A 24,067-nucleotide genomic window follows, 5' to 3' on the forward strand; every position below is an offset into this window, starting at 1 on the left:
CAGCGGATTCCTCTCCACTTGAGCGTTCTCCTCGCCTCTTGTCAGCCAATTAGATACAACAAGCCGCTCAGTGTAGGCAATGTTATTCGTTTTTAAGCCAACAAAAATGACCTCCTATGTACGAGGAGAGTGTTTGATTGGTCTGTACAGACAACCTTGTGGGTGACCGCCCGGTGCTTGCTTTGGTGGTTACGCAAATTTGACGTCAGGAGATTGGAATAGAAACATATTGGAATAGTTTTACGTTATAGGGCCCCAGCGTAATGCATTCTACAAAATCTGTTCATACGGTTTTTTTTCTTTATGAAATTATGAAGCTCTATGCGTAGGTTTGCATATAAACATTGAACACAGTAGAATAGCACATAAAATTTGACATCCAGATCCTATAATATTGATGATATTCTCAACCTGCCTTCTCACTTTATCACGATTGTATGCGAGCGCACTTGCAATGTAAGCAAGAAGCAACACGAGTGCAACTTCTCAAATATTCTATTTTCTTTTTTATGCTCGAGGCAACGCAAGACGGTGATAGCTTTTGCAAAGTGTCTCCCGAGGGTCGTCATTGGGTACCGTTACAGCGACCGCAACGCAAAGTGCTTTTTGACGAGCAAAAATAGCAGATGGCGATGGTCAGTGACCCGGCGAAAAGCTATTACCCGAATGCTGATAAAAGTGTCAGCTTTGTTTTGATTGGCCTTTCTTCTTCAGAACTACTACTGTTCTCATGAAATGGAGCGCCATATGAGCTTTTGTTGCTATCGATGCTTGCGAAAAGAAATCCGCAATTCGTTCCATAGACAGACCCAAGAGAAAAGCAAGCATGGAAGTGTCTTTCACAATTTTCCAGAACAGCATGGGGAGCGGAGAAGGGAGCCCAAAGAGGTGGTATATTAGAGGCTTGCGAAACTCTTTCCTCTGTGTGTATGAGGTGGCTGGGTGGGCCTCATTGGTTCCCAAAAGTCTGGGGGCAATTTCTGAACGAATAACGCACACGCTTGATTTTCTTATAAGACTTTTGTTGGTAAATATAGAAAGAATGTTTCAGCCTTAACCTGGCTAGAGTGTCACATTCTGTAGAAACGCGCCAGCGTGTACGAAGTAGCGAAATAATAAATAAATCAGACACAGCTGGGTCCGAATATTAAGTTTTGCTGACTTGGACTATCTAAACGCCGCTTAATAAAAAAATAAAAGGCGTCGCGAAACCTCCCTGTCTCACGCTTTCAGAAAGAGCAATTTTTAATTGGGAAATGCTCGAGATGCCAACTACTCTAATGCTGTTATAGTCATTAGAAACACAGTATACTAGAAGATCACCCGTGGCTTCATTTCTGCTGCAGTCTGGGATTTTTAGCATTGCAGCAATTCTACCGAACTGTTTTGTCTTGGTGAGAGTGGAATGTGAAAGACACCAGTTTTGGTATTCTATAAGAAGACGATCACGTATTTTGCAACGACCATTCTACTTTTATGATGAACTCTCCTAACGCGTAAAACTAGTATATAGAACCCGTTTCTGTCTTTTTCAGTAATTCATACGGAAGCGCTGCAATCTTTCAGAAATAACGCTATTCTCGAATGATCATCGGTATTGCATATAACTGAGTTTGTTATAAAAGGAAATAAAATGCAGGAATTCGAGTCCACACGCATTGTTGCTGGAGGGTTCCTTTTGCAACTGGAGTTGCTACATAATTAAAATAGACTGGGGCTTTGGAAAGTAAAAGCCGGTAGACCTGCGCCACTGAGCAATAAATAACGTGGTCGCATGCATGCCCGTGCTATGGTACCGAAGAATCTGAGTTCGAAGGATTAGGCGAGTGCAATTCTCTGATAACGAGAATGGGGTTTTGGCACATAATACCTCTGAATTCAATTTAGTTCAGGTTTAAGTTGCAGTACTCTCAGCGTGACACTGAAAACACAACGTAGTATAAGGAAAAAGGACAAGCGGCTCTTGGCCTGTCTCCACTTGTCTTTTGTGCTTAGTGCGCTTTGTCTTCAGTATTGCGATGAATAGACAACATGCCGAAACCTATTCCCTTCTCAGCTTGTGCATGTGGTGCATGCCGTAATCAACGAAAACTATTAGGATAATGTTTGTGAATGCTTCCTAAAATGTGAGGCACGCTTGGCATATTTAGTTTGTTAGTATCAGTAAAGGATCCAAAATATTTAATCATATCTATTTTCATTGGACGAGAGGCCAAATTTAGCGCACTCTAGTCGTTATTATTTCATGTATTACGCTAAGTCGCCTTCGAGAGCGCGCCACACAATTTTAAAAGATTTGTGGCCTTTCTGAGTTCAATTCCGCGTTAAAGAAATTGTGCAGAAAGCCACCACTCCAGTCATGCGATCACAGATCCTTAATGAAGCTCCTTGACTATTTGTCACCTAAAATTTTGTGACAGGGCGCCGTTAGCGACTGCGAAAAGATCAGATGAACGAAGCGGTTTCCTCAAACAGCTGCCAACAACAGAAATGGAATCGTAGTTTTACTTCAGCGAAGCCGCTGCTCCAAGGGAATGGAGAATCTGTCCTCCCGTCGGCATAGTAGAGAAAGAGCTTCGAGATGGAGATAATTTGGGAGTTTTGCGCCATTACGTAGAAACCCTCCTTTCGAATGCACATGACGTTGGCTGAACTATAAGTCTTGATAATGCGGGTACACCGTCAGGTGCTCTATTACAATCATGACAAACGGTGCCCAAATGTCGCTATGAGTTAAGCGCATCACATATGTGATATATATGTCAGACTATTTTTGTAACTTCAGAATGTCTGAATGAGTTTCGCAAAGGTTAAATTGGTGCAATATGTCCACATATGTTCTTAAATGAACTCTCAAGTTATTGCGCAATGTCTTATTAGATACCATGGAAGCTTAGGAGTATCTGATAAGCACCTTAGCGGCATCTTTTCTGTCTTGTAAAGTATAAAGGGAAAGTATTTGTTCAGTGTGCTCAAATCCTTACGCAGATTTCTTGGCTGATTTCAATTCTGGTCTAACTACTTCACGTTTCATGGTTCCACTCGCGATATACTTTATGTGTGATATCTATATGTCATGTTTCTACAGATTGGTCGCTTTAGGTGGTGAAGACCTTTTCATTGTTATACGAAGCGTTTGACTGGAGCGAAAGCTCAAGTGTCCCAAGGCGTTAATCTGCATGAAGTTGTAGAATGAAAGAAAGCTGTTTGGGACACCGACCGCACTTCGCCTATAGGTTTGAGCATTTGCCGAACAAATGCGTGTCAAAGAAAATGAAAGAATAAAAGGAAACAAATAACACTGAAATATATGATACCGCGAGATGTTTCAAAGCCATTTCTGTTGCATAGTGGCATCGTTATTGAATTCTTATTCTATACATATTCTGTGCGGTTTAAGCTATACATACCTTTATACGGCGTCATGATGGCACATTAGAAGTGTGTCGTTGCCGACCCATCTTAAGTGGACTATAGCGAGTTCCGTGTTAGGCTACACTAATGCGACAGCTAATATTGCCCGGTTTTCATTGGACGTTCGTATAAAATATACGAACAAGCACACACACACACACACACACACACACACACACATATATATATATATATATTTATATATATACATATATATATATATATATATATATATATATATATATATATATATATATATATATATATATATATATATATATATATATATATATATGTACAGTATTGCACTGGCTCCGAGTCAGTTATTTTAATTGTTACCCACCGTGGATGCTTAGTGGCTATGGTGTTGGGCTGCTAAGGACGAGGTCGCGGGATCGAATCCCGGCCACGGTGGCCGCCGGAACAAGGCGCTACATCGGCAAGCGTGTGCAAGCGCTGCAAGGTATTTAAAAGTGGCGCCAAAACTGCAAATCCTGGCATTCAAAAAGATTGTGTTTGTGTTTGCATGTAGTCTTTGGTGTATTTGCACGTTAATTTGAATGTTCCATAAAAGAATGCCAGTTCATATGCAAACTACGTTCAGTTGATGATGTGTTTGTTAATTCTCGCTGCAAATGTTTAGCCAGTGGGCTACTGTAATACATTACGTCCATGTGACTGTTTCGTTGACATGCGCCCAATTTTACCTGCGCATTTTTCTACGTTACATCATTATATATGAAATAAGCATGCGAGGTGAACAATGATCAAAGTGCTGCATAAACTGCTGTTCTGAGTGCACTTGAATTTAAGTCATGTGTATCCTGTGAGATCTGTCTAACCTGCTTTGGTGAGGAGAACGTTGGCAAGGCGAAGTTTTCTAGCTCCATGTGGAGCAACGAACGAAAAACGAAATAATATCTCATGAAAGTCTTTGGGAATGACGCGAAGAAAGTAAGCAATAGGAAGAATTTTGTTGAAGAGTTTTTAACGCTTGCGATGAATGTGGAAACATAAAATTGTGTTTATAATGCCATTTTCGCCTTTGTTCAATTATTTATGAGCTACCTGCAAGTTTAAGGGAAACGTTTACACCTAATAGTATATCTTATTTCGAACAAGCAGAACCTAAAATAATAAAACATTGTTCCTGAGATATGGTCTGAGAACGATCAAAATTTTGCAGGTGCTTTATTAAATGTAACGTCACATATGTACAGTGTTTCTTTTTCTCCCTCTGTTGACACCTGCACAAACCATATTTTAGGATCTGTTTGAAGACAGTAAAATAGGTGGCGCAACAATCTTTTGGATATGATCACCGATGCTAATGCATTCGGCAATGTAGCGATGGGTGTGCAGTTGGCGATGACGTTTTTTTTTTATGTTACCCAGTTGTACACATTTATATATTACCCAGCTGCTACACAGTAGCCCAAATTGTAGTAAAAAAGAAGCTGTTAGATACGGGCTTAGATCACATTATTATGAGAAATAGAGCAGTCAGTTTATGTGGTCATCGTCTCAATACCTACTAAGAAAAGGTACACTGAAATCTGTATCTCTGTAAAGAATTTATACTTAATTGCCTAAGAAAGCAGAGCTGTCAAGGCAGAACGCTACTGAATGTTAAACGAAAGGTATCTCCATCAAGCACATATAATTTCGCGTTAAGATACTCGTATGCACTGCTTTTACAGTAGAGCGACAAACTCAAGGTGACTTATTTAGCCACTACCCTCCCTTCTTAAATATTACTTCGAAAAAAGAATCTGCACGTGCAAATTTTTCTCGTCTTTTTTTCTCCATCCTTGGTTCCTTGCACTACTCCTCCGCCCTGTGAATTCCGCCTCGGTGTCAACACCTCTCGGTGTGCAAGGCCTCTGGCAGGACACTCTCACGGTCTCTGGGTTGGAGACAAAGGCAACGGTGCGTGGACTGCTGCCGACGACTACGTATCATCTGCGCGTGCGCGCTGACAACATTCTTGGGATCAGTGACTACAGCACACCTGCCGAGTTCACCACATCTAAAGAACGTAAGTAGTGCGAACATATGCTGTTCCTCTAAGAGGCACGTTCGTGGCTGTTATACTTCCGTGAAAAAAAGAAAAATTTCCAAGATTGAGTGCCTAGATTTGAACCGACACAATAATTAAGCAGTGTGAATGTGCTAGTATTGTTTCGGTTAACAGCAAAGGGTAGGCAAGCAAACAAAATTACAAACCCAACCCACCATCTCCTTGGATTAGCGGCTAAGCAAATAATACTTGAAATGGGGGTAGGAGGGCAGAATTGCTAAAAAAAATAATGAGGCAGTAAATTTGATTTTCGTTCCTGCACTCCTGTCCTATTTTTGGAGGAGGAGGGAGGAGGAAAGAGAAAAGCAGAAATCAGGGAGGTTAACCAGAATAACATCCGGTTGGCTACCCTACACCGGGGGAATGGGAAAGGGGAAAACAAGGATGACATGGAGAGAGAGGAGGCGAGGAAAGAAGGAAATTAGCGGTGAGTTCGCTGACGTGTGTGGTCTAATAGAAATTGCATTGATAGCCACAGACGTTCACACCGGCCGGTCATTCTCAAGAAGCACAAAAGCGCCTTCACCGATTTATGGGCCGACGAGCGGTGGATGTGGCGTTTCAGCAGCACCTGCACAGAAAGTGGCTGATTGTCCAGTTTTTGGAGAACGTTAGCAAGTTCTTGTCTTTCTGGGGCATATCGTGGACAGTGGCACAGCAGGTGGTCGATATTTTTTTCGGTGCCGCAGATCTCGCATGCTGCACTGTCGGTCGCCCCAATTAAAGTATATAGAGTATGCCTTTGTGAAGGCAACTCCTAACCAAAGACAACAGAGAACCGTAGCTTCACGCCGAGGAAGTCCGAGTGGAGGTTGGAGTTGCAGTTAGTGGTTTAATCGATGATGAAGTCGTGTAAGCCTTAAGTTTGGCGAGTTCCACTCGGTCAATGAGAGACTGCGTGCCAGGTGCCGAAGCTGCCTTGTGGCGTCTGTCCTCGAAAGCGGAATTGGAACGCTGTGCTCTTCTTGATGTGCTGTGCGAGCAGCGTTATCGGCGGAATCTTTGCCACTGATTCCGCAATGGCCAGGTACCCATTGAAAAACAATCTATTTTTGGACTTCGTTAACTACAATGCGCCTACTCGGCAATGTCTGCGAAATAAAAAACTGAAATTTCAGCAGAAGCAATAACATTTGAAAACTATTATTCGAACACTAATTCATGCAGTGTTATGTGCTAACAACAAGGAAATTCAACAAAGATGCCGCTACCGTGATGAATACTGTTCATCCGCATACTTCGCATACTTTATCCAGGGCCATCTGTATGTGGCCCCTACTTACCCAAAGGTGCTTGCGCGTATGACACGATACCGCACAGACTTTATAACATGAACACCCTGCCACAGGTGTGTATTTATAGTTCGCCTCCCCGAATTGGTGGCACGTGCAAGGGATGCCATAATAACGTTGACAAAAACGCAATTGATAAGAATGTTTAGCTATGAGCTTTATCATCTGCATACAGATACATTTTGTTACCTTAAACGTTGGATCTATTTACAACACAGTAGTCACACGTTGAGCAGTTTACAGTGTTTTTTTGCCTAAATAAAACCTTTCATAGACAATAACAATGGCACCACACTTTTCTGAGAAATATTACTTTTCCACGAAATACTAAGGTGTTGTCGACAGAAGATTCAAGGCGAAACATGTTACTTGTTGAAATGGTACAGCAATTTCCCACATCCTACAGGCTGTAAATCAAATGCCCAAATTATAACCTCATCAGAAACGTCATGGAGTAGATAGGAGTGTTTCTTTCTTCAATGGCGATGCATTTTATTTTCTGATAAGCAACCCCGCGGGCAACATTCAGAGCAGATACAATCGATGAAATGCAAAACAGATGCGTAAATATCCGCGAGCAGGATGATTAACAACGTAGAGGATCACCAAACGGCCGTAGAACTGCGTGCAGCGGCATGCCTAAGTTTACTTCAGTTAGTTTCAGTTTAGCTTCACGGAGATAACTTTACAAACGATGAGGTGGCGTAATGATAGCATCAAATATAAGTTGGAAATGCTGATAAAGCGGCTTCCTAAACGGCGCCCTCGCAGTCGGCATCAGTGAATGTCAAGGACCCCGTCTTTATTCTAGTAGTTTCACCATGATAAGTATGGCCTCCAGTAGGTGTCGTAAAGTAAGTAAGTCTGGGATTTCACGTGCAAAAGCCACAAAATCATTATGAGGCACGCCGTAGTGAGGCGGTGCAGAATAATTTTAAATCGCCTAGAGTTTTCTTTCTTTATTCTTAACAGGCGCCTTATTCTGAGTACATGTCGTAAACGATCGCGCTTGGCCACTGATACGTGCGGTCGACAAAGTTCTCCGAAGAACCGCACCAGGACCACTTATGTTAATAGCACCAGTTCTGCAAGCCTTGCAAATGGATCTTTTTTTTTTCTTTATATACCGAATTTACTTTCCTCTTCATTTTTCAACTCTAGTTTCGGATCAGAAAAAAGTATTTAATGAGCACCGCTTGCTCGCTTTTGCGCACTGGCTTCAACGACATTAATTAATAAATAATGTAGTATCCTCGAAGCCAACGCACAAATGCCAGCAAGTGGTGCTAATTAAATAATTCTTCTGCGGAACGCAAACACCCGAGGGCTAGGCAAGCTAGTGATACTTAATAGTGTGTGCACTGTTCGAAATTGAAAATAAACGAAAAAGAAAACAGCTTATATAGGGAAGAAAGAAAATGCTAATCCATGATGCACACTGAACCATGGAGAAGCCTCGTTTATTCGCTCGAAGTTTTCATTATCTCGTGAGGGCTCTGACCACAATTGCACTTTAGCGCGCTTTCCACTTCAGTATCATCGGTCCTAATGACACTGTGGTTCTCTGTTTAAAAAAATAATTGGCAATGTGAACTTAATTGCAAACAACTCTTCTTTGGTCAATGAACATCATTATTTGTACATACTTCCTTGCCTTTCTTATAGGTTAAATCATCATGGCATTCTGTAGTACGCTAGCTATTTTCAATCTCATGCGCACTAGCTACTAATCAGAGAACGTGTTGACATAGTGTTGGTGATGTGTTTGTTTGCGTCTACTTTTATTAATAAAATGTAGAATAATTGGATCGTTGAAGAAATGTGTTGCAATGAAAATGTCCTCGGAAAAAAATATAGTGATGGAGAAAACGATTCGTTTAAGAAAAAATGTCCCCGAGTGGAAACATCACTCCTCGAGAAACTCATTTCGCAATCAGAGGCAATGAATTTTCGAGTTCTTCCCTAGTACAGTATTTATTGAGCGATCTTGTGCCCTGAAGCAAAGCACTCGACGGCGGAATAATTGGCGCGTGAACCCCCCCCTCCCCCATCCGCCACTCCCACCCCACCGCGGTAGCTTAGTGGATATGACCTTCTCAGCTTGAGGTCGCGGGATTGGTCGACAACTGACAAAATCTTGCACAAATATTTTTTACCGTTCGCACTAGCAAGTTAAAACAGATTGTTTGTCAAAATAACCGGCAGAAAGTCTTTCTTTTGTTGTCCTGGGAATGTACCGAGCTCATAAGTTCTGGAGGCATGGCGACTGGCGCTGAATCTCGCTCCTCATCTTAGGGAGAGCACAGACTCGGTCCAGGGCCACTCTCATCGGCCGCTTGTTCAGACCGTAAGGAAATCGACCACCTTCCAAATAGTCGGGAGGCTGTGGCAGACCATGTTTCCAAGCCTCCTCTAACAGGCTACGAAAGGATTGTTTTTTCTGAGGCCTCCGTCTACTGTAGCTGAGTGAACGTTCAAGGCCGTATATAGTGGGCTAAGTTTGAGGCGTACGCCGCAAAGTTACAACGCCATTCGTTTGGTTTATTAGCCAGCGGCTTTGAGAAACATGAATTAGATCAAAATATTTTACCACAGATCGTCCATTTTCTGGTATTTCTTCTTTCAACAGACCCATGCCATGCTCGACATCTTCAAGGCCGATACGCGGGTACGTCGCGAATGCGCCCGACAGGGCGACAATCAAGCATATCCGCTGAACTCCATAACCGAATGCAGAGTGTTGCAGTGGAATTTGCTGGACCTATTTTTGTGCGCTTTCTCAGCGTAATATGTAATCTTTCACACGCTGCTAGTGGTCAGTAAGAGATTATATCTCGTATGCCAATGCCTGTCTTATGATGGTGCACTGGAGTCTATTGGGGCAATTGGGGATTGAAATATTGGGGATTCTATTGGCGAAATTCGAATATTGGGAATTCTATTCTAGCCTTTAGGGTAATTTTTACGTACTTTACACAAGGGACAAAATCTTCGGGGGTCACTTCTTCCAGGGCCATTTTTTGCGAGAAACCGAGCAGCCCTCAAACGTTAAACACACGTTGAAACCATTTCAGGTCGAATGAATACGCATGACAAGCAGCCTGTTGTCTAAATATGCTGTACTAGAGTGCAATGTACTCTGTTTCACTGTCTTCGTTACCGAAGTGGGGCAGGCCTTACACAGTCCCTCAATTATGCATTGGTATTGAAAGCAAAGAACGCGAATACAACGACTTAACATTGTAGTGAAATCGCATCATATTGGTATCTGATACCAAGAGAACATTCCAAAAGCTTCTAGTCATATTAAAGCAGAGCTCTTCATTTCAGTGTTATTTCTTCCATAAAAATGAAGTGTACACGCTCTTTTTGACACGTAGTGCCAAAGCAACACACGAAAAACACTTTGGTATGATTAGAGAATATACACCTGCTTTTCTTTTGAGAACTAGCAAACCAAACATGAATACCTATATTTCTTGCCCATTCATGTCATAATTTTCTGCGATGGTGCGGCTTCTTCCGGTTTATTCTTTGGTGTGCTTGCCTTCTATTCGAAACTCAAGTTCTGTGTCATTCCGTTTTGCACATTTCAATGCAGCTCCTCGGTTTCCACCGAAAAACGTCCAAGCGACAGCGATGAATACGAGGACCATCTCTGTGTCTTTTGACGTGAGTATATTGCGTTATCTCTGTTGGTATCTGATAAGGCTTCTTTTCCCGACAGTTCTCGGCGTACGGTCGCCGTCAAGCAACCAAATAACTTCCGACAATACACGTCTTCATGAGTAGATTACTTTCTTGCTTTGTTCCCCGCTCCCTGTGAGATATGATTTCCTTCGCGCATTATACTCAACCCTTGCTTGTCCTTTTAGTTTAATTTAAACGGACGTCAGCGGTTGCTCGGTTTAATTACGAAGCCGTCCGGGAAGTTTCGGGCCTCTGGCAGATGTCAAACAACTATCTCGTGTGCTTTGAAACTTTCCAGTTGACTGAGTTTTATCTTTTTCTGTTTCGTGGAACTAATTTGCTAGCAACCAATTCGGTGCCCCGTATGCTTTTTGCGCCCTGTGAGGCGTCTCGAATTTCGACTTTTATGGCTTGCGAGACATCTGACGCGAGCTGCTTATTACCAGATTGCGCGTTTCCGTTATTTTATGCCGTGGGTGCTCATCTCTGTTCATAATAAACTGAATAACTTGAGGATCCGGCCCGGCTCTCTCCCCCTACCCTGCACCGAGAAAAAAATGAAAACAAAGGGTTGTTGAAGATGTCAGCGAGACCCAACACTACAAGGGTGCCCGTGATATCTACGCATGTTGTTCGGAAACTCGTACTTACTTTCCAGTTATTACTGTGAAACATTTTTCTGCGATTTTTGTGCATTGCTATTTATTCACCCTGCCAGGCTTTTGCTAGAATAGCTAAATGGGAACTCTTTTCAAACACCCTTACGCCTGTTTTTTGGCTTGTTTCGTACGAATTTAGAACGGTAGAATTTTTCTGCACTAGATAAGATTACTTGGAAATTTGGACATTGTGAATACTGAGATTCCGGGTGTTCTGACGATTCGTAGCTTAACAAACTGTCGACTCTACTAACCCCGTATCATGACAGCCTTTTAATTATAAAGCTGAAATTTACTTGGTTGTTCACATTTCTCATCATAAGGATAGTGCAGCAGTTGCAGTGCGAAGGCTTCCCCTAGCCTGAGCATTATTGGTGATTGCGGGCAATGCAGAGGCTTACCACATGAAATAAGAGGTCGATAATAGATCATGAACATGTCCTTATTTTTGCATGTCGAGTGCTTTAAAGTTACTGACCCATCACGGGATGTCATTAGCCTCTAACCTGTAGTGTAGCCTGCGCACAGATTTGGATGTAAGAGCCGCAGCTCCATCGATTGCTATGGTACACATTCCTACGCACGCGCACTAAGCGCGGAGTGAGGCAAACATGACAATCGGTCTATATTATTATGCAGCGAAGAATGAGGCACCACTCTCATTATGAAGGGCAAAGCAAGTATAAGTACCATGGTGTACCGTGATTTTTCTTCGTACATTGCTTTAAGGGTACATTCATGATGTTACGTAATTCGGCTGGAGCTGTGACAAACCATAAGGACTTCTTTTACATATGCAACTGGTGTGAAATGGCATCTCTATAGAACAGTAGAATAAAGCTGAGAAGAGCTTTAAGTGCGTTTCGTATACAACCAATGATATCCACTTGATGCATCCCTCAAGAAGCGGGGAGTGAAGGGACAATTACACTGACGAATGATCAACGCAGAATAGGCATCCTTGATGGACACAAATGTTTTCTGTGCTCAGGAAAGCTGCATTTCTGAGCGCACTGCGTCACATTATCGCTTGGTTTCTACCTTTCCTCGTTTTCTGCGGACGTTTATAGGGTTCTGCAAATAGCGATGTGCTGTAAGAAAATCTCTAAATGCCAAATATTTCGCGTTCACCCATTGCCCTTTCGTGCCTTATCTTCTTCGTCACTTTTTTTTTAATTGTCGTCATCAGAATCCCAGGCACACAAAAGCGGACGACCAGGTGGAGGGATTCTACGTGGGTTACCGCGAGCTTTCCAGCCTAGACGCGTTCACCTTCAAGACGTTCGACGCCTCCCCGCCGCTGCTTATGGCTCCCATCAGCCACGACCACGCCTCTGGTCAGAGCGTACTCGGGGCGAACGGTGCGGCAGCGGAGCCACCGCCCCACCGGCTGAGCTACGAGCTCACGGGATTACGCCGCTCCACGGAGTACGCAGTCACCGTGCAGGCTTTCAACGCCAAAGGTGCCGGACCCCAGTCGGAGGTGGTCAGAGTGCGGACCTTAGATTTTGGTAAGAAATCGCTACCAGTGTTTCACCGTTCGCTTTTGCTTGCCGAAGCACCATATACCTAGTATTGTCATTTCTAGATGCTTGTGTCGCATTTATGCTACTAGCATCTGAGTATCAAGATGCGCAATAGTTAATAGGTCACTAGCCGAGGCTGCACTTGTGTCAGAGACGCTGTAGGTGTGCTTCAATATTCGGGATCCCGGCGCAGAGCGAAATTACCAGCCCATTTTTCAATCAACATCGCCTTGCTTATGGGAATTTCTGTGTTTGCCTAAATATTATATTTTGCTTCATATTTCTTTCTGGTGACATCTACGTTTTTAAATACCCGTAGCGAATGTGACAAGCAACATCGCTAGCAGCAGTCTTGTTGGTGCACAGTCCGTGCATGGTGCAAGCGTTTAGCAATCCTATAAAGATGCATAATTTCTGTTTGGTAAGAAGTATTATTGACTTACGCTATCATCTATTACTGGTGTGTGCGGATTAACGCGATAATTACACAAAGCAGAGCCACCTTAAACGCTGACTTGTACAGCCGCTAGTGCTTCTGAGAAATCACTCGAGCTGTCCGCTTAATGGCAAGGGCTGTTATGGGACAGTTTGGAAGGATACTATGTTATAGAGTGAACAAAATATGGCCGCTCTCAACTTGCTCGATACTTGAAAACTTCCTGTTTTGTCTGACTGCTTCCTCGGCTGGCGTAACAGCAACATATCTTAGACGACAACATCCAGTAAATTTATTATTTATTTGTTTGTTTTGAACACATATACACAGTTACAGGAAAGGGAAAGCGAGGAGCAGGTTGGCAACTACCACCGGAAGGGGCACAACGCCTGCCTACTCTTCTGAACGGAGGTGGCGGCAGCACAGAAATGGAAGATAACCCGCCGTACAAAAACCACGTCAATGCTGCCTCAGAAAGACGAGTTACATTTTTGAACACTTTCTGCGAACATGCCGAGAGCAAAATAACGAAATAACAGAGGCCGTCCATGCTTCACAATGTAGTCCGGTTCGTTTGTGAGCGTGCACCAATTTTCCGGCACTGTCCAAATCTTTGCTAAATCCTTATCCAAAAGCACATTTTATTGCATTCACCGAAGAGTGATCATTGTACGAGCACTGTGCACACACACCCTCACACCATGACAGTGACGATGATGAATGCAATTTCCGCCACAGTATCAGCAAGCGCGAATACTTCAATAAGCTTGCCATTGGTTATTCACGGTTCGTAGTGATAGCAAATAAGAACTTTCTTCTTGGTAAGCGCACATCGCCTTTCATTCGCGCTCAATAATGTATGTTTTCACATCTCGCACACGTTCTCTATTCAGAGCTCATTCTTCATAAATGGGCGGGGCGGAACCGGTCAATATCACCCCGTCCACCATGCTCCCCAGCCGTCTTTCATTAATCGTCGTCTTCGGTGAGTCCTCCATTAAAGCCGCCCCAAACTAGCTACGTGAACCCCTGTGGGCACGATATTGCTGTCGTCGTCTCCTGAGCACTCCGTCTCTGTCCGGAGGAGCGTCTCTCCATAAGACGTCTCCTTTTGAAAGCGCCGTCGCTCTTCGTCTTTCCTTCCCGCGGACGCGTTGTTTCTTTGTGCACACCCCTTTTTTTGTTTACTTTCTACTTCCGCACACCCTTTCCGCCATCTGACCTCTCCACACGGGACTGCTGCAGACCCACCGGGTGCCCCACACTTGCGGATAGGCGGAACTACGGCTCGGTCCATATCCGTCAACTGGGAGAATGAACATCTTCAGGAGGCCCCAATCACGGGTAAGAAACAGAAAGTAATGAAGGCACATTTCTTTTTTTTCCTTGTTCCAGCAGTTTCGTGCTACCCTTCGGTGAGTTCATGCGGTCAGCTCATGCATAATTTATTAGCCAAAATTATTATATTTTTTTTTGCTTTTGTTAGGGAGTTTACTACGTTTACCTGCTATATTTGTCGCAATTTCGTCCTCTTGACGACGGTATAGAAAACACCCTTGAGTGTACGGGCAAGGACATTTTCTTTCTTGTTGGGAAAAGCTGATTATTACATCTTAACCACTCGAGCCTGTAGATAGTGAGAAATATGTATTTTGACTTAATGAAAATGCCGGAAGTTTCTTACTGTGGGGAACGTCAGCCTGATGTGCAAGGACATGCTCTGGGATTTTTATTCGGCTTTATCGGACAGGACCTCTTTTTTCATTTTCTGACTACAGAATAAAGCGTCGTACAGGCAGCTTCCACAAAAAATAAAGACCTGCTAATTTTTGCGGTTCTCTTGTCTGTGCAAGTAGGATAAACGGCATCGAAGTATCGGGTTCGGTTTCTGCCTCTGCAGCCGCATTACTCGGGCCATGCTTAAGAACTTAAGTGGTCTTAATTATTACCGTGTATCGCACTGCGGCTTGCTTGATAAACAAATCGTGAACTTGCGCCTGACTTCTCATACCCCCCCCCCCCAACCCTTACACACACACGCCTACCCTAAAGAGAAAATTAGTGAGAGAAGCAGGTACGAACGTACGATTGTATCGCCCTTGTGGAAGGCTTTCCCTTCCAGGCATTTACCCTCCCAATTTATGGGCAAATATCCACTTACAGCGTCATCATTCAGGGTCTTTAACGTGCGCACTTTCGCACGAATCTTTCTTTTTTTTGCTCAGCATGTGGCAGCACACGTTCTTTTTTTGGGGGTCTTAGTGGCTATTACGTTCTGCTACTGAGCGCAAGGGTACCATTTGTTATTCTATCTGTGGCGGCCGCCTTCCGGTGAATGCTAAATGTGCAAAATAATCGTGCCCTAAGTTTAAATACACGTGTTTATGCACGTGTCATAGATCTTTAGCATATCGTTTAATTGCACAGTTTCTCATAGCTCAGATGGACCTCCTAGCTGTAACACCTCACTGGTTAAAAACACTTTTTCGATTGCTGAAGTTGCATTGGAAGAGTTTAGTGTAGCCTATCAAAGGAGCCGTAATAATGGGCTCCGGAATAATTTTGTTCACTCATATTTGTTAACGGGCAAGAAAGTTTCTGAAGAGGAAGAACATTCAGCCTTCTCTGAAATACCCGCCGTGGTTCCTTAGTGGCTACGGAGTTGGGCTTCTAAGCACGAGTTCGCGGCATCGAATCCCTGCCTCGGTGGCCGCATTTCCTTGGCAGCGTAATGCGAAAAGACCTGTTTACTTAGATTTAGGTGCACGTTGAAGAACCCCAGGTGGCCCGAATTTCCGGAGTCCCCCACTACGGCGTGCCTCATAATCGGATCGTGGTTTTGTCATGTAAAAACGCATGCCTTTTTTTTCTCGAAATTGGAGCTTTCACGGAACCCGCTAGCCCATATGCAGGAGCATAACGCCGTAGCTGTCGATTCACTGTGTCAGTTTCAGTTTTTAGATTTAATCAGTTTGAGCATTGCTGGTATTTTTGAGTGGCTTCACTACTTGGAGCAGATGTAAAACACAGACATCTCGGACGTCTATAGCGTAAGTCACCATTAACAATGGCCGTCGGGGCCTCGGTCTTGGTGTTCTTAGCAAACGCGCAGGCCTAAGCGTTGTTCTCACGGCGTATCATCTAGCACTAAACCGAAAAAAAAACACAAGAAAATGAGGCGCTTTTATTGGTAGACGACGAGGGCCACAGTTATGACTCCGAGCAGTTAGCCAATACGCTGAGGACTTGCTTTACTCATCCGATACTGTTCCCTGGTCTGTCGGTGCTGCTGCAGGTTTCTCGTTGTACTACAAAGTGGAAGGGAGTGCTGGCAGTGAGTGGCACGAAGTCTCCGTGCCGCACGACCGCCGGGCCTTCACGCTAACGGACCTGCAGTGCGGCACCGAGTATCTCGTTTACATCCGGGCCGCTAACCGCGCCGGCAAGGGACCCCAGGGGGAGACGATCAGCGTGCGGACCAACGGAGGACGTGAGTGTTCTATGGCGCTGTTGAATTTTTGCCTTATGCAACTATTGAAATAAGGCCTAAATAAAACGCGGCCTCTGCGCGATTTGCCTGTAACATGGATAACTCATTAATTTGGGCATAAAAATTGCAAGAAATACAAGAAAAGAAGAAGGAACAACCGCAGTTGTGCCTATAACAGTTTGTTATTGAAAAAACATAAGTAGCCCAGCCACACATGTATCACTTAATGCGGGGATTCCTTCTTGTAAGGAAACATTTTGGCCTAACTGTAACATATATCATAAACTGGCCGCTTCGTTCTACCGCTGACATGACATTTCCACTCCGCCACCCAGGAACCCCTGAACACGACGTGTGATAGTCATAAGAAGCATGTAATGGAAGCATAATGCAAGGCGATCACATGGCAGTCGCACCATTTTCTCAATAGGCCCAAGTTTAAGATAAACGGCTCAATTTCTGCATAACACTGAAGGACTGCTTTTTTTATGACAGGTAGTACAAAAAAGGAGGGCTGGAGCAGTGTAGTTAATGCTTTCTGAACTGGCTTTGTAGGACCAGTGGAGCCCGACCCAAGTCGTTTGTTCGAGATCAACTCGACATTCGTGGTGCTGCACTTGGACGCATGGGAGAGCGGAGGCTGCCCGGTCTCCTATTTCGTCGTCCAGTATCGACCCGAAGCGCGCACCGCTTCCCCTCTGTCCACCTCAACCGAGTGGACGCTTCACTCGAACAATGTGGTACCGCAGCAGCAGCTCGTCCAGCTCGCAGACCTGGCCCCGGGCTCCTGGTACACGCTTCTCATGTCGGCCCACAACGACGCGGGCTCCACTGAGGTGGAGCTGAGCTTTGCCACGCTCACGCTGACGGGAGGTGAGCCCAGGCATTCTAAGCGTGTTGTTGCGCGTCGTTCAGAGTGACGTATGAAATAGCATGCCCGGAGGCCTCGGAAATTTTATGATTATTTGCTTCAGAAGAACTTCACTTTGGCCTAGTTGGTATTTACTGCATATCATATTGACCGCAAAAAAGACGGGGACACAGGGAGAGAGCACTTAAACAGCACGGGCGGTAACTTTCAACTGAGAAAAATTTGCTGAGAAAAAGGGTCGACGAAACAATGAGAGTAACATAAAGACACAAAAGACGTCATGCCATGTTCGCCATTTCCGTGGTCCCTTGCGGCAGCACTTTTCTATATCCGCATCCTTCCAGGAAAATGCTCCTCACGTAAGTCACTCACTGGCCTGTTAATCGGTTGCGCTCGGCTTTCCGCCTTTCTGGGTGATTCTATCATATCAATTTTATGCTCTCACCGTCTTGTAAAATATCAACTAGATGAGTCCGACGCAGATGAGCTTTTATGCTTTACAATAAGCATTATGCTGTCCCGTTCCGTATTATTTTTATTTATATTTTATTTTTGATACTGCTCCTCACAGTTGAGACCATAGCAGGTGGGCATTACAAAGCCAATCATGTTAAAAAAGAAAAAAAAAGATATATTCACAAGGAAACACCGAAGCACATCCGCCAGGGTAGCATTAAAGCAATAAATGTTGTCTAAGCAGTTTTTCGAGTAAAAGCACCAATATTGCAAAAAGTGTAACAGTGCACAATCAAGCACATCTTGAAAAAAATTTAAAATACAAAATATTATCCGAGACGACTGCAGTAACACGAAACAGTACCCAGTGAAATATCAATACGATATTGGCCAGGCGGCGTTACTTGATTACTGTATTCGTATAGGTGCTCGAAAAAAAAAAAGCGTTTTCAAGCCGCTGAGTACACTATCTGCGCTCTCTCGGAGTTGGGTGATTACTATCGCTGCAGAACACTGCCTTCTACAGGCACTGGAGTCGCAGTAACATGGACACTCGAATTCATCAATAGTGGGCGAACAGTGGAAGCCGCAGCGTAGAACCGTTATTTTCATGAACACATTTTTGTTTCCCGTGATATCTTCACCCTTCCGCAGGCAAGTCACCTTCTCTAAGCATTTTCACCAATCTCGGGCCTCCCATCTTCGGCGACGGTTGATTGGCCACTGCTGCAGAGTTTTAAAGACTATGAGGGTCAGGTCGTTCCGCTATGCTGAACTCAACAGCTAGACGAGTTCTAGACGAACGTCTTAAGGAAGGAAACAGTTTGGCAGTTATTCTTTTGCATAAAATGGTCATGATGCTGTTTTCAACTTCTCTTTAATGAGCACTGAAAAGAGCAAGCAACACAGCGTCATTGCATCGTGCTTGCGCGCAGAGCTGCCTTCCCGCAGCTACGAGCTGCTGGATCCCCAGGTGACCTTCTACCGACACCTCACTGTGACTGTGCCCATCGTGAGCGCCATTGTGGTCCTGGTCATCGTAGTGGGCGTTGTCTGCGTCATCCTGCGGAGGCGAAATTACGACCCTCGCCAGCGCATCGGTGATGGTACTTGCATCTGCCTCATATTACGCTTTCTTGCTGTATTATTAATCGCACTGAGCTAAGCGTAGACTCGCAGTGTATGGTATTTTTTAAACATATTGAGGACATCGACATTACAACATTCCACAATCTAGGATAAAACTTTCTTTCATTAAGAGGAAGCTTTCGCCCGGGGGTTCCTATCTAACTAAATGGAAAAGAAGAAAGCATTCTTTCTGGGAAACCGCTGGACAAAGTTCGATGAGGTTTGTTGCATTTAAAAGAAAAAATTAAAATCTAGCGAGCGCCGCAAGTGGATATCTTATTTAGGCAGTTGCTTTTTTTTTGTAAAAACTGACGAAAATGACAAATATTTAACAAACCAGACTATCAAGTTCACAACTCTCTAACTCAGCAATGAAGAATGACATTGCAGTTCTGTATATTACATCTAATAGCACATATAGGGCGGACACATTTGATGTACTATATATGGTTTTCGATTCGACCACTAATATGTGAGTAGAAATTTTGCAACATATTTGTAAATATTGTTAGAAATTTACATAAGATATGAACTGATATATCCAATTGGTCCAGTTTGGATGTTCTGATGTTTTCAATTTACAAAATGGCGACATCTGCTTTGGACGCAGAGGGACAAATATGTAAACTGCGGGCTCCATTTTTTTAACATATAATTGTATAAAAATACTTGTGGAACACTTCAGGCCATAAATAAAAATTCCGTTTCCAACGGTTACTAGAATCTAACTTTTTCTCTCAAATGCCGCAAATTTCAGTAAAGTTGGTCTAGGGTTATCTCAGAAAAAATTCAGTGCCCTTCCACTCTGGGAAAAAGGAAGACCAGCGAAGCTGTGAATGTGGACTCTTTAATGGCGAACTACACAACCGCCGCAGGTCAGTCCGGTATAGCACTATCTTTGGGATCGGCTCACGTGTGAAAAATTGTTGGTCTGTATCCACGGAGACAGGATCTACCAGAACCTAGCCATGAACAGTATCGCTGTAAATGCATTTCTGCTTTTTACACCTAATTGAATAGTCGGCGTTCTAGTTGGGGCCGAGATAAAGCCTCCTCTAAATATTAGGCATGCATTTGCTCCAAATTATTTCTGTCCTAATTCATTTCACCGTTCACAAAACATTTTTCTGCGTGCCATTATGTTGTACAATATAATTGCGAAGTTCATGAATATTGACTTTTATTGGTACCCGCTGATTAAAGCGTCATTATTAAAAGCACTTTCTCGCTAACTCGGCGAGATCAAGTGGAGGTTTATCGCGGTAGCAATTATGTGGACACTCCAGGAGCATTTCTGGCCATCGGCGTCGCCGTGATGCTCCGTATAAAGTCCAAGGGCGAGAACACCGTCGCCGCGCGCCGTATGCTGTATGTGCGAGTGAAAGCATGCGAGGGGAGCCGACGGTCGCGGTTCAATCCGGTGCGCGCGAGGGAGGAAAGCGGCGAGCAAACGTACCGTCTTCAGTCACGCGAAAGGCCGTGTTGGGATGGGAGGGGGGGGGGGGGGCGGCGTTGTGCTCCGGCATCACCGGCGTATTTCGCGGCTGGGCGCAAAGGGAACTGGCGATCGGGCCTCAGCCTAGCTCACAAAAGGGAGGAAAACAGGGAGGCAGCGTGGGAGGGAAGGGGGACAAAGCAACGTCCACGCGAAGCAACTGCGAACTTAGCGTGGCGCGCGCGGTCGCATGCGCCGTATTGTGATAGCGATCTGCAAAGAGCTCGTGCCTCTGTGTGTGCTGTGTTCTCGCCGCTCAGTTTGCGTTGACGCGATAGAGAGCACGAAGGTCACTTCTCTCGCTGCTGCTGCCACGCTTGCAAACGCCAGCGCTTTGATATCAAGTGTACGCGGTCATCGAGTGTGATCTGCTCATGGTTGCCTGTGTGCGCTGACACCAGGCTTGTTAATTCAGATTGCAAGCAAATGTTTCCAAGTTTATACGGCCGATAGTACTATCCTTAATTCGCATAGCTGTCCACTAATTTGCTATTGCAATCGGTGCTTCGCCTTTCGGGCGAAAATGCGACTCTTTTTTCAGCACGCTGAAGCTTTCTGTATTCTTATGAAATTTAGGCTGCGTGAATTTGACCTGTTGGGAAAAGTACAGTATTGCTAAAGGCATATGAGCATGGTAAAGGACTTGGGATAGCTACCTGGTGCAGTGTTTTGTCTTCATCAGTGGTGTTTCATTATTCTCGCGCAAGTTATGCTTGCGCAGGCATAAAACATAATGCAGATAATGTATCTGCTGTATACACGATGCAGTGGGTGCTCTAATGGGACGACAACAAAAACTGAAGCACAAGATGACGACGGTGGTCACGTTACCTGAGATTAAATCGATACCTTGTTTTCTCTACAAACTAGTGACACACACTGTCCGTCTCGCTAGAATATTGTGTCTAAGCAGCACAACAATCAGGCCTTGTAACGACTAGTTACCACGTTCAGAAACATAATTTCTACGAAAAGAAAAAGAAATACATTCAGCGCCATGTAGTTAAGACGTGTCTTCGCTGTAATTCTGGCTTCGAGACTGCAGATGATAAAGAACAATTTATTTTCTATGATTACAACAAAGGCGTTAAATAAAACAACGGATGAAGGAAGGAGACACGATACAACCAATTAATCGTGTATAACCATCTCGCCCACCAGCACGTGCTCAGTTATTTTCTACGCCTCATAAAAACAACCACACATGCAAGGAACGTGCCACGTGAAGCGGCTCTACTCAAAGTGCTTGTCTGTAAAACCAAAGTACCCCTAGCTCTCCCCCTGTATATGGTGCCACGCTTTTTCTTCACTGAAGTGCATTGCATGCGGCGAGATGGTGCGCCTCTGCTCATGACTGAATGCGGTCACTTTGATGGTCGCAGAAATGGTGGTTGCAGAGTGCTGCGACGCCAGCAAGGGGGACTTGATGCTGGCCGTGTCTCACGAGTCCCAAGCGAGGGAACCCGTCTACTACCCTGCGCCTTACACCACGCACAACAGAAGTGGCGCGGCTGCTGGCCCCGGAAGCGGACAATGCAACAATGTAGCTGGATCCAGGGAAAGTGCCGGGGCGGACGACCCTAAAAGCCGCACATACGACGTGCCCTATCCCATCAAGAGAGTAGGTCAATATACAAGCCCCACTGCACTTTTTACTTCTTTATTTGATTCAACACTATAGTATGCCGTTGTTTAAAAGTTACTGAACTGACTTTACCATCACGGAGCTGCGTTGAAAAGTCAGAAACATGAATCCCGATGTCGTGGCTTGAGTTTGCAATAAATGTGAGTCGCTGACAGCTCCCGTAAAGCTGCAGTCAAAGTATTCGTCAAACGCATGTCATTTCGCTAATCGTAAGACAAAAAAGGTGCACAATAATTTCTGCACGGTTGAGGACCGCGATTAAAACGGCTGATATACAATTACGCTTGGAGCGGAAGTAGTCAGAAGCTATGTGCACCTGCGAACCATGTGTGACGTAATCGCGTTCTCTTGTGAAGCCTCGCGCGATCATGTTCAAAAACATTAATTTTTTGTGTGATAGCACCGAATTACCATCACCTAGCTTACGGCTGTGAAGACTATAGTATCAAGGATACGTCGGCAATGCACGATTAAAGGTACAGCACCCATAACCATGTTCTGAAACTGACGACAGTATGCCTACCAGTACACCGTTAAAGTATCAGTTATCGTAAATTTCCCTTCACCAGCACTGCACAATCAAATTTTTAGAATACAAAGCCCGCTACGTCGACGTCATGCTTGCTGTTCTTGTGTTGCAGCTAGAAATGTGGGAGCCAAGTCCAGCGGAGCTGGTGACGTGCATGGAAGTCTACGAAAAAGCAGGTATGCATATGGTAACCTCGTCTTCACAGAGAAAGCTTGGTTTTAGTGAGTTGGTGTTAAATTTTAACATACGGCGCGAATTGGTTATAGAATGCAACTTAATGCGGTGAATTTACAGTAGCTGTCCCCCTTTCGCTTTCTTTTACTAGTAAACAAGAGCATGAATATGCTCTACATTTGGGTGTCGTTGTCGAGTGCCTTGTGAAGATCCAACGACTTTCATTGAAGAGCGCTTCGTGCATGCAGAATGCTTTTTTTTTGAAATATTGACCCTCGAAAACCGGAAAATGAGGTCTTGACTGCCTGGGTGTGGCTGGTAGAAAACAGATAGCTTCCGGTGTGTTTTGACTTTCGTTTGGCGTGTTTGTCTGTACGGCCGTTTCTTGGGAAGCATGTGCGGTGCGTCAACAAATTTGTATTTATTAGAGAGAATGCCCGTATCGTGGAATTTCTTATTCGTGTATAGTCTGTAATTCTTGTGTCGTTTATTGCGCCATATATTACCAAACCAACTCCCCCAGTTTTTTCTTCTTGTATATCTTTATACATTGTGCATCCAAGGCAGGGGATCCAGCTCCTTTAAATTTGCGAAATACAAGAATCGGCATTTTGGGCCGCAGGTCCGGCTTTAAGCTGAAGTTCCTATGTGAGACTCAAAGGGCCATATTGTATTTCTCGGTGTTTCAAAGGGCGAAAATTATTTCTACAATAAAAATTGACTAGCCATTCCGCCCGTGCGAAGCTGGATGCCCTGCGAAGCTGCTGAAAGCCACCACTACAACTGCTTAGAGGGTATGCAATGCTTTTTGGTATAGAGTATAGGTAGTAATAGTAATTTCGAGTAATGGTAGTAATGGGCGTAATTTTAATTTTGGCAGCACGCTGCCGCTGGTCATATTGCCGTTTCCTTTGCCTTTGCCACTACTCGTATTGACGCTGCTCCTCGGGAGTCCTAGCTATGTATTGCCTACCCATAGAGGGGCTGCAACAACAACGAAATATTTGCTAGTCTGGTTCTCTTGTACGTGAAAGGTCAGTGACGTCACTCCTCACGTCGCAAGCTGCCGACGTCGGGGCAGCATGGGTACCAGTAATCATTACCAGGATACATTAGCGAGGAGCGCTACGTGCTTTGGATCGTTATTAGGAGCGCCTCATTATCAATGATGCGGTTGGTATG

General features: G+C 44.3%; 1 protein-coding gene across 2 annotated transcripts in view; it reads left to right on the forward strand.

Annotated features, from left to right (window-relative positions):
* LOC142579400 (cell adhesion molecule Dscam1-like) overlaps nucleotides 1–24,067 on the forward strand; it is a 288,431-nt gene that overhangs the window by 258,645 nt on the left and 5,719 nt on the right. The window contains exons 16-24 of one of the 2 annotated variants that reach the window (XM_075689539.1): nucleotides 5,294–5,452; nucleotides 10,388–10,458; nucleotides 12,325–12,646; nucleotides 14,343–14,441; nucleotides 16,393–16,587; nucleotides 17,143–17,460; nucleotides 18,850–19,020; nucleotides 21,920–22,158; nucleotides 22,824–22,887. In XM_075689539.1, coding sequence (XP_075545654.1) covers nucleotides 5,294–5,452; nucleotides 10,388–10,458; nucleotides 12,325–12,646; nucleotides 14,343–14,441; nucleotides 16,393–16,587; nucleotides 17,143–17,460; nucleotides 18,850–19,020; nucleotides 21,920–22,158; nucleotides 22,824–22,887 — 1,638 coding nt within the window. Of the gene's footprint in view, nucleotides 1–5,293; nucleotides 5,453–10,387; nucleotides 10,459–12,324; nucleotides 12,647–14,342; nucleotides 14,442–16,392; nucleotides 16,588–17,142; nucleotides 17,461–18,849; nucleotides 19,021–21,919; nucleotides 22,163–22,823; nucleotides 22,888–24,067 lie in introns of both variants that reach the window. The other variant, XM_075689540.1, reaches the window with a different exon arrangement.

Source organism: Dermacentor variabilis, chromosome 4 (genome assembly GCF_050947875.1).
Source record: "Dermacentor variabilis isolate Ectoservices chromosome 4, ASM5094787v1, whole genome shotgun sequence".
Classification (NCBI taxonomy): Eukaryota; Metazoa; Arthropoda; class Arachnida; order Ixodida; family Ixodidae; genus Dermacentor; species Dermacentor variabilis.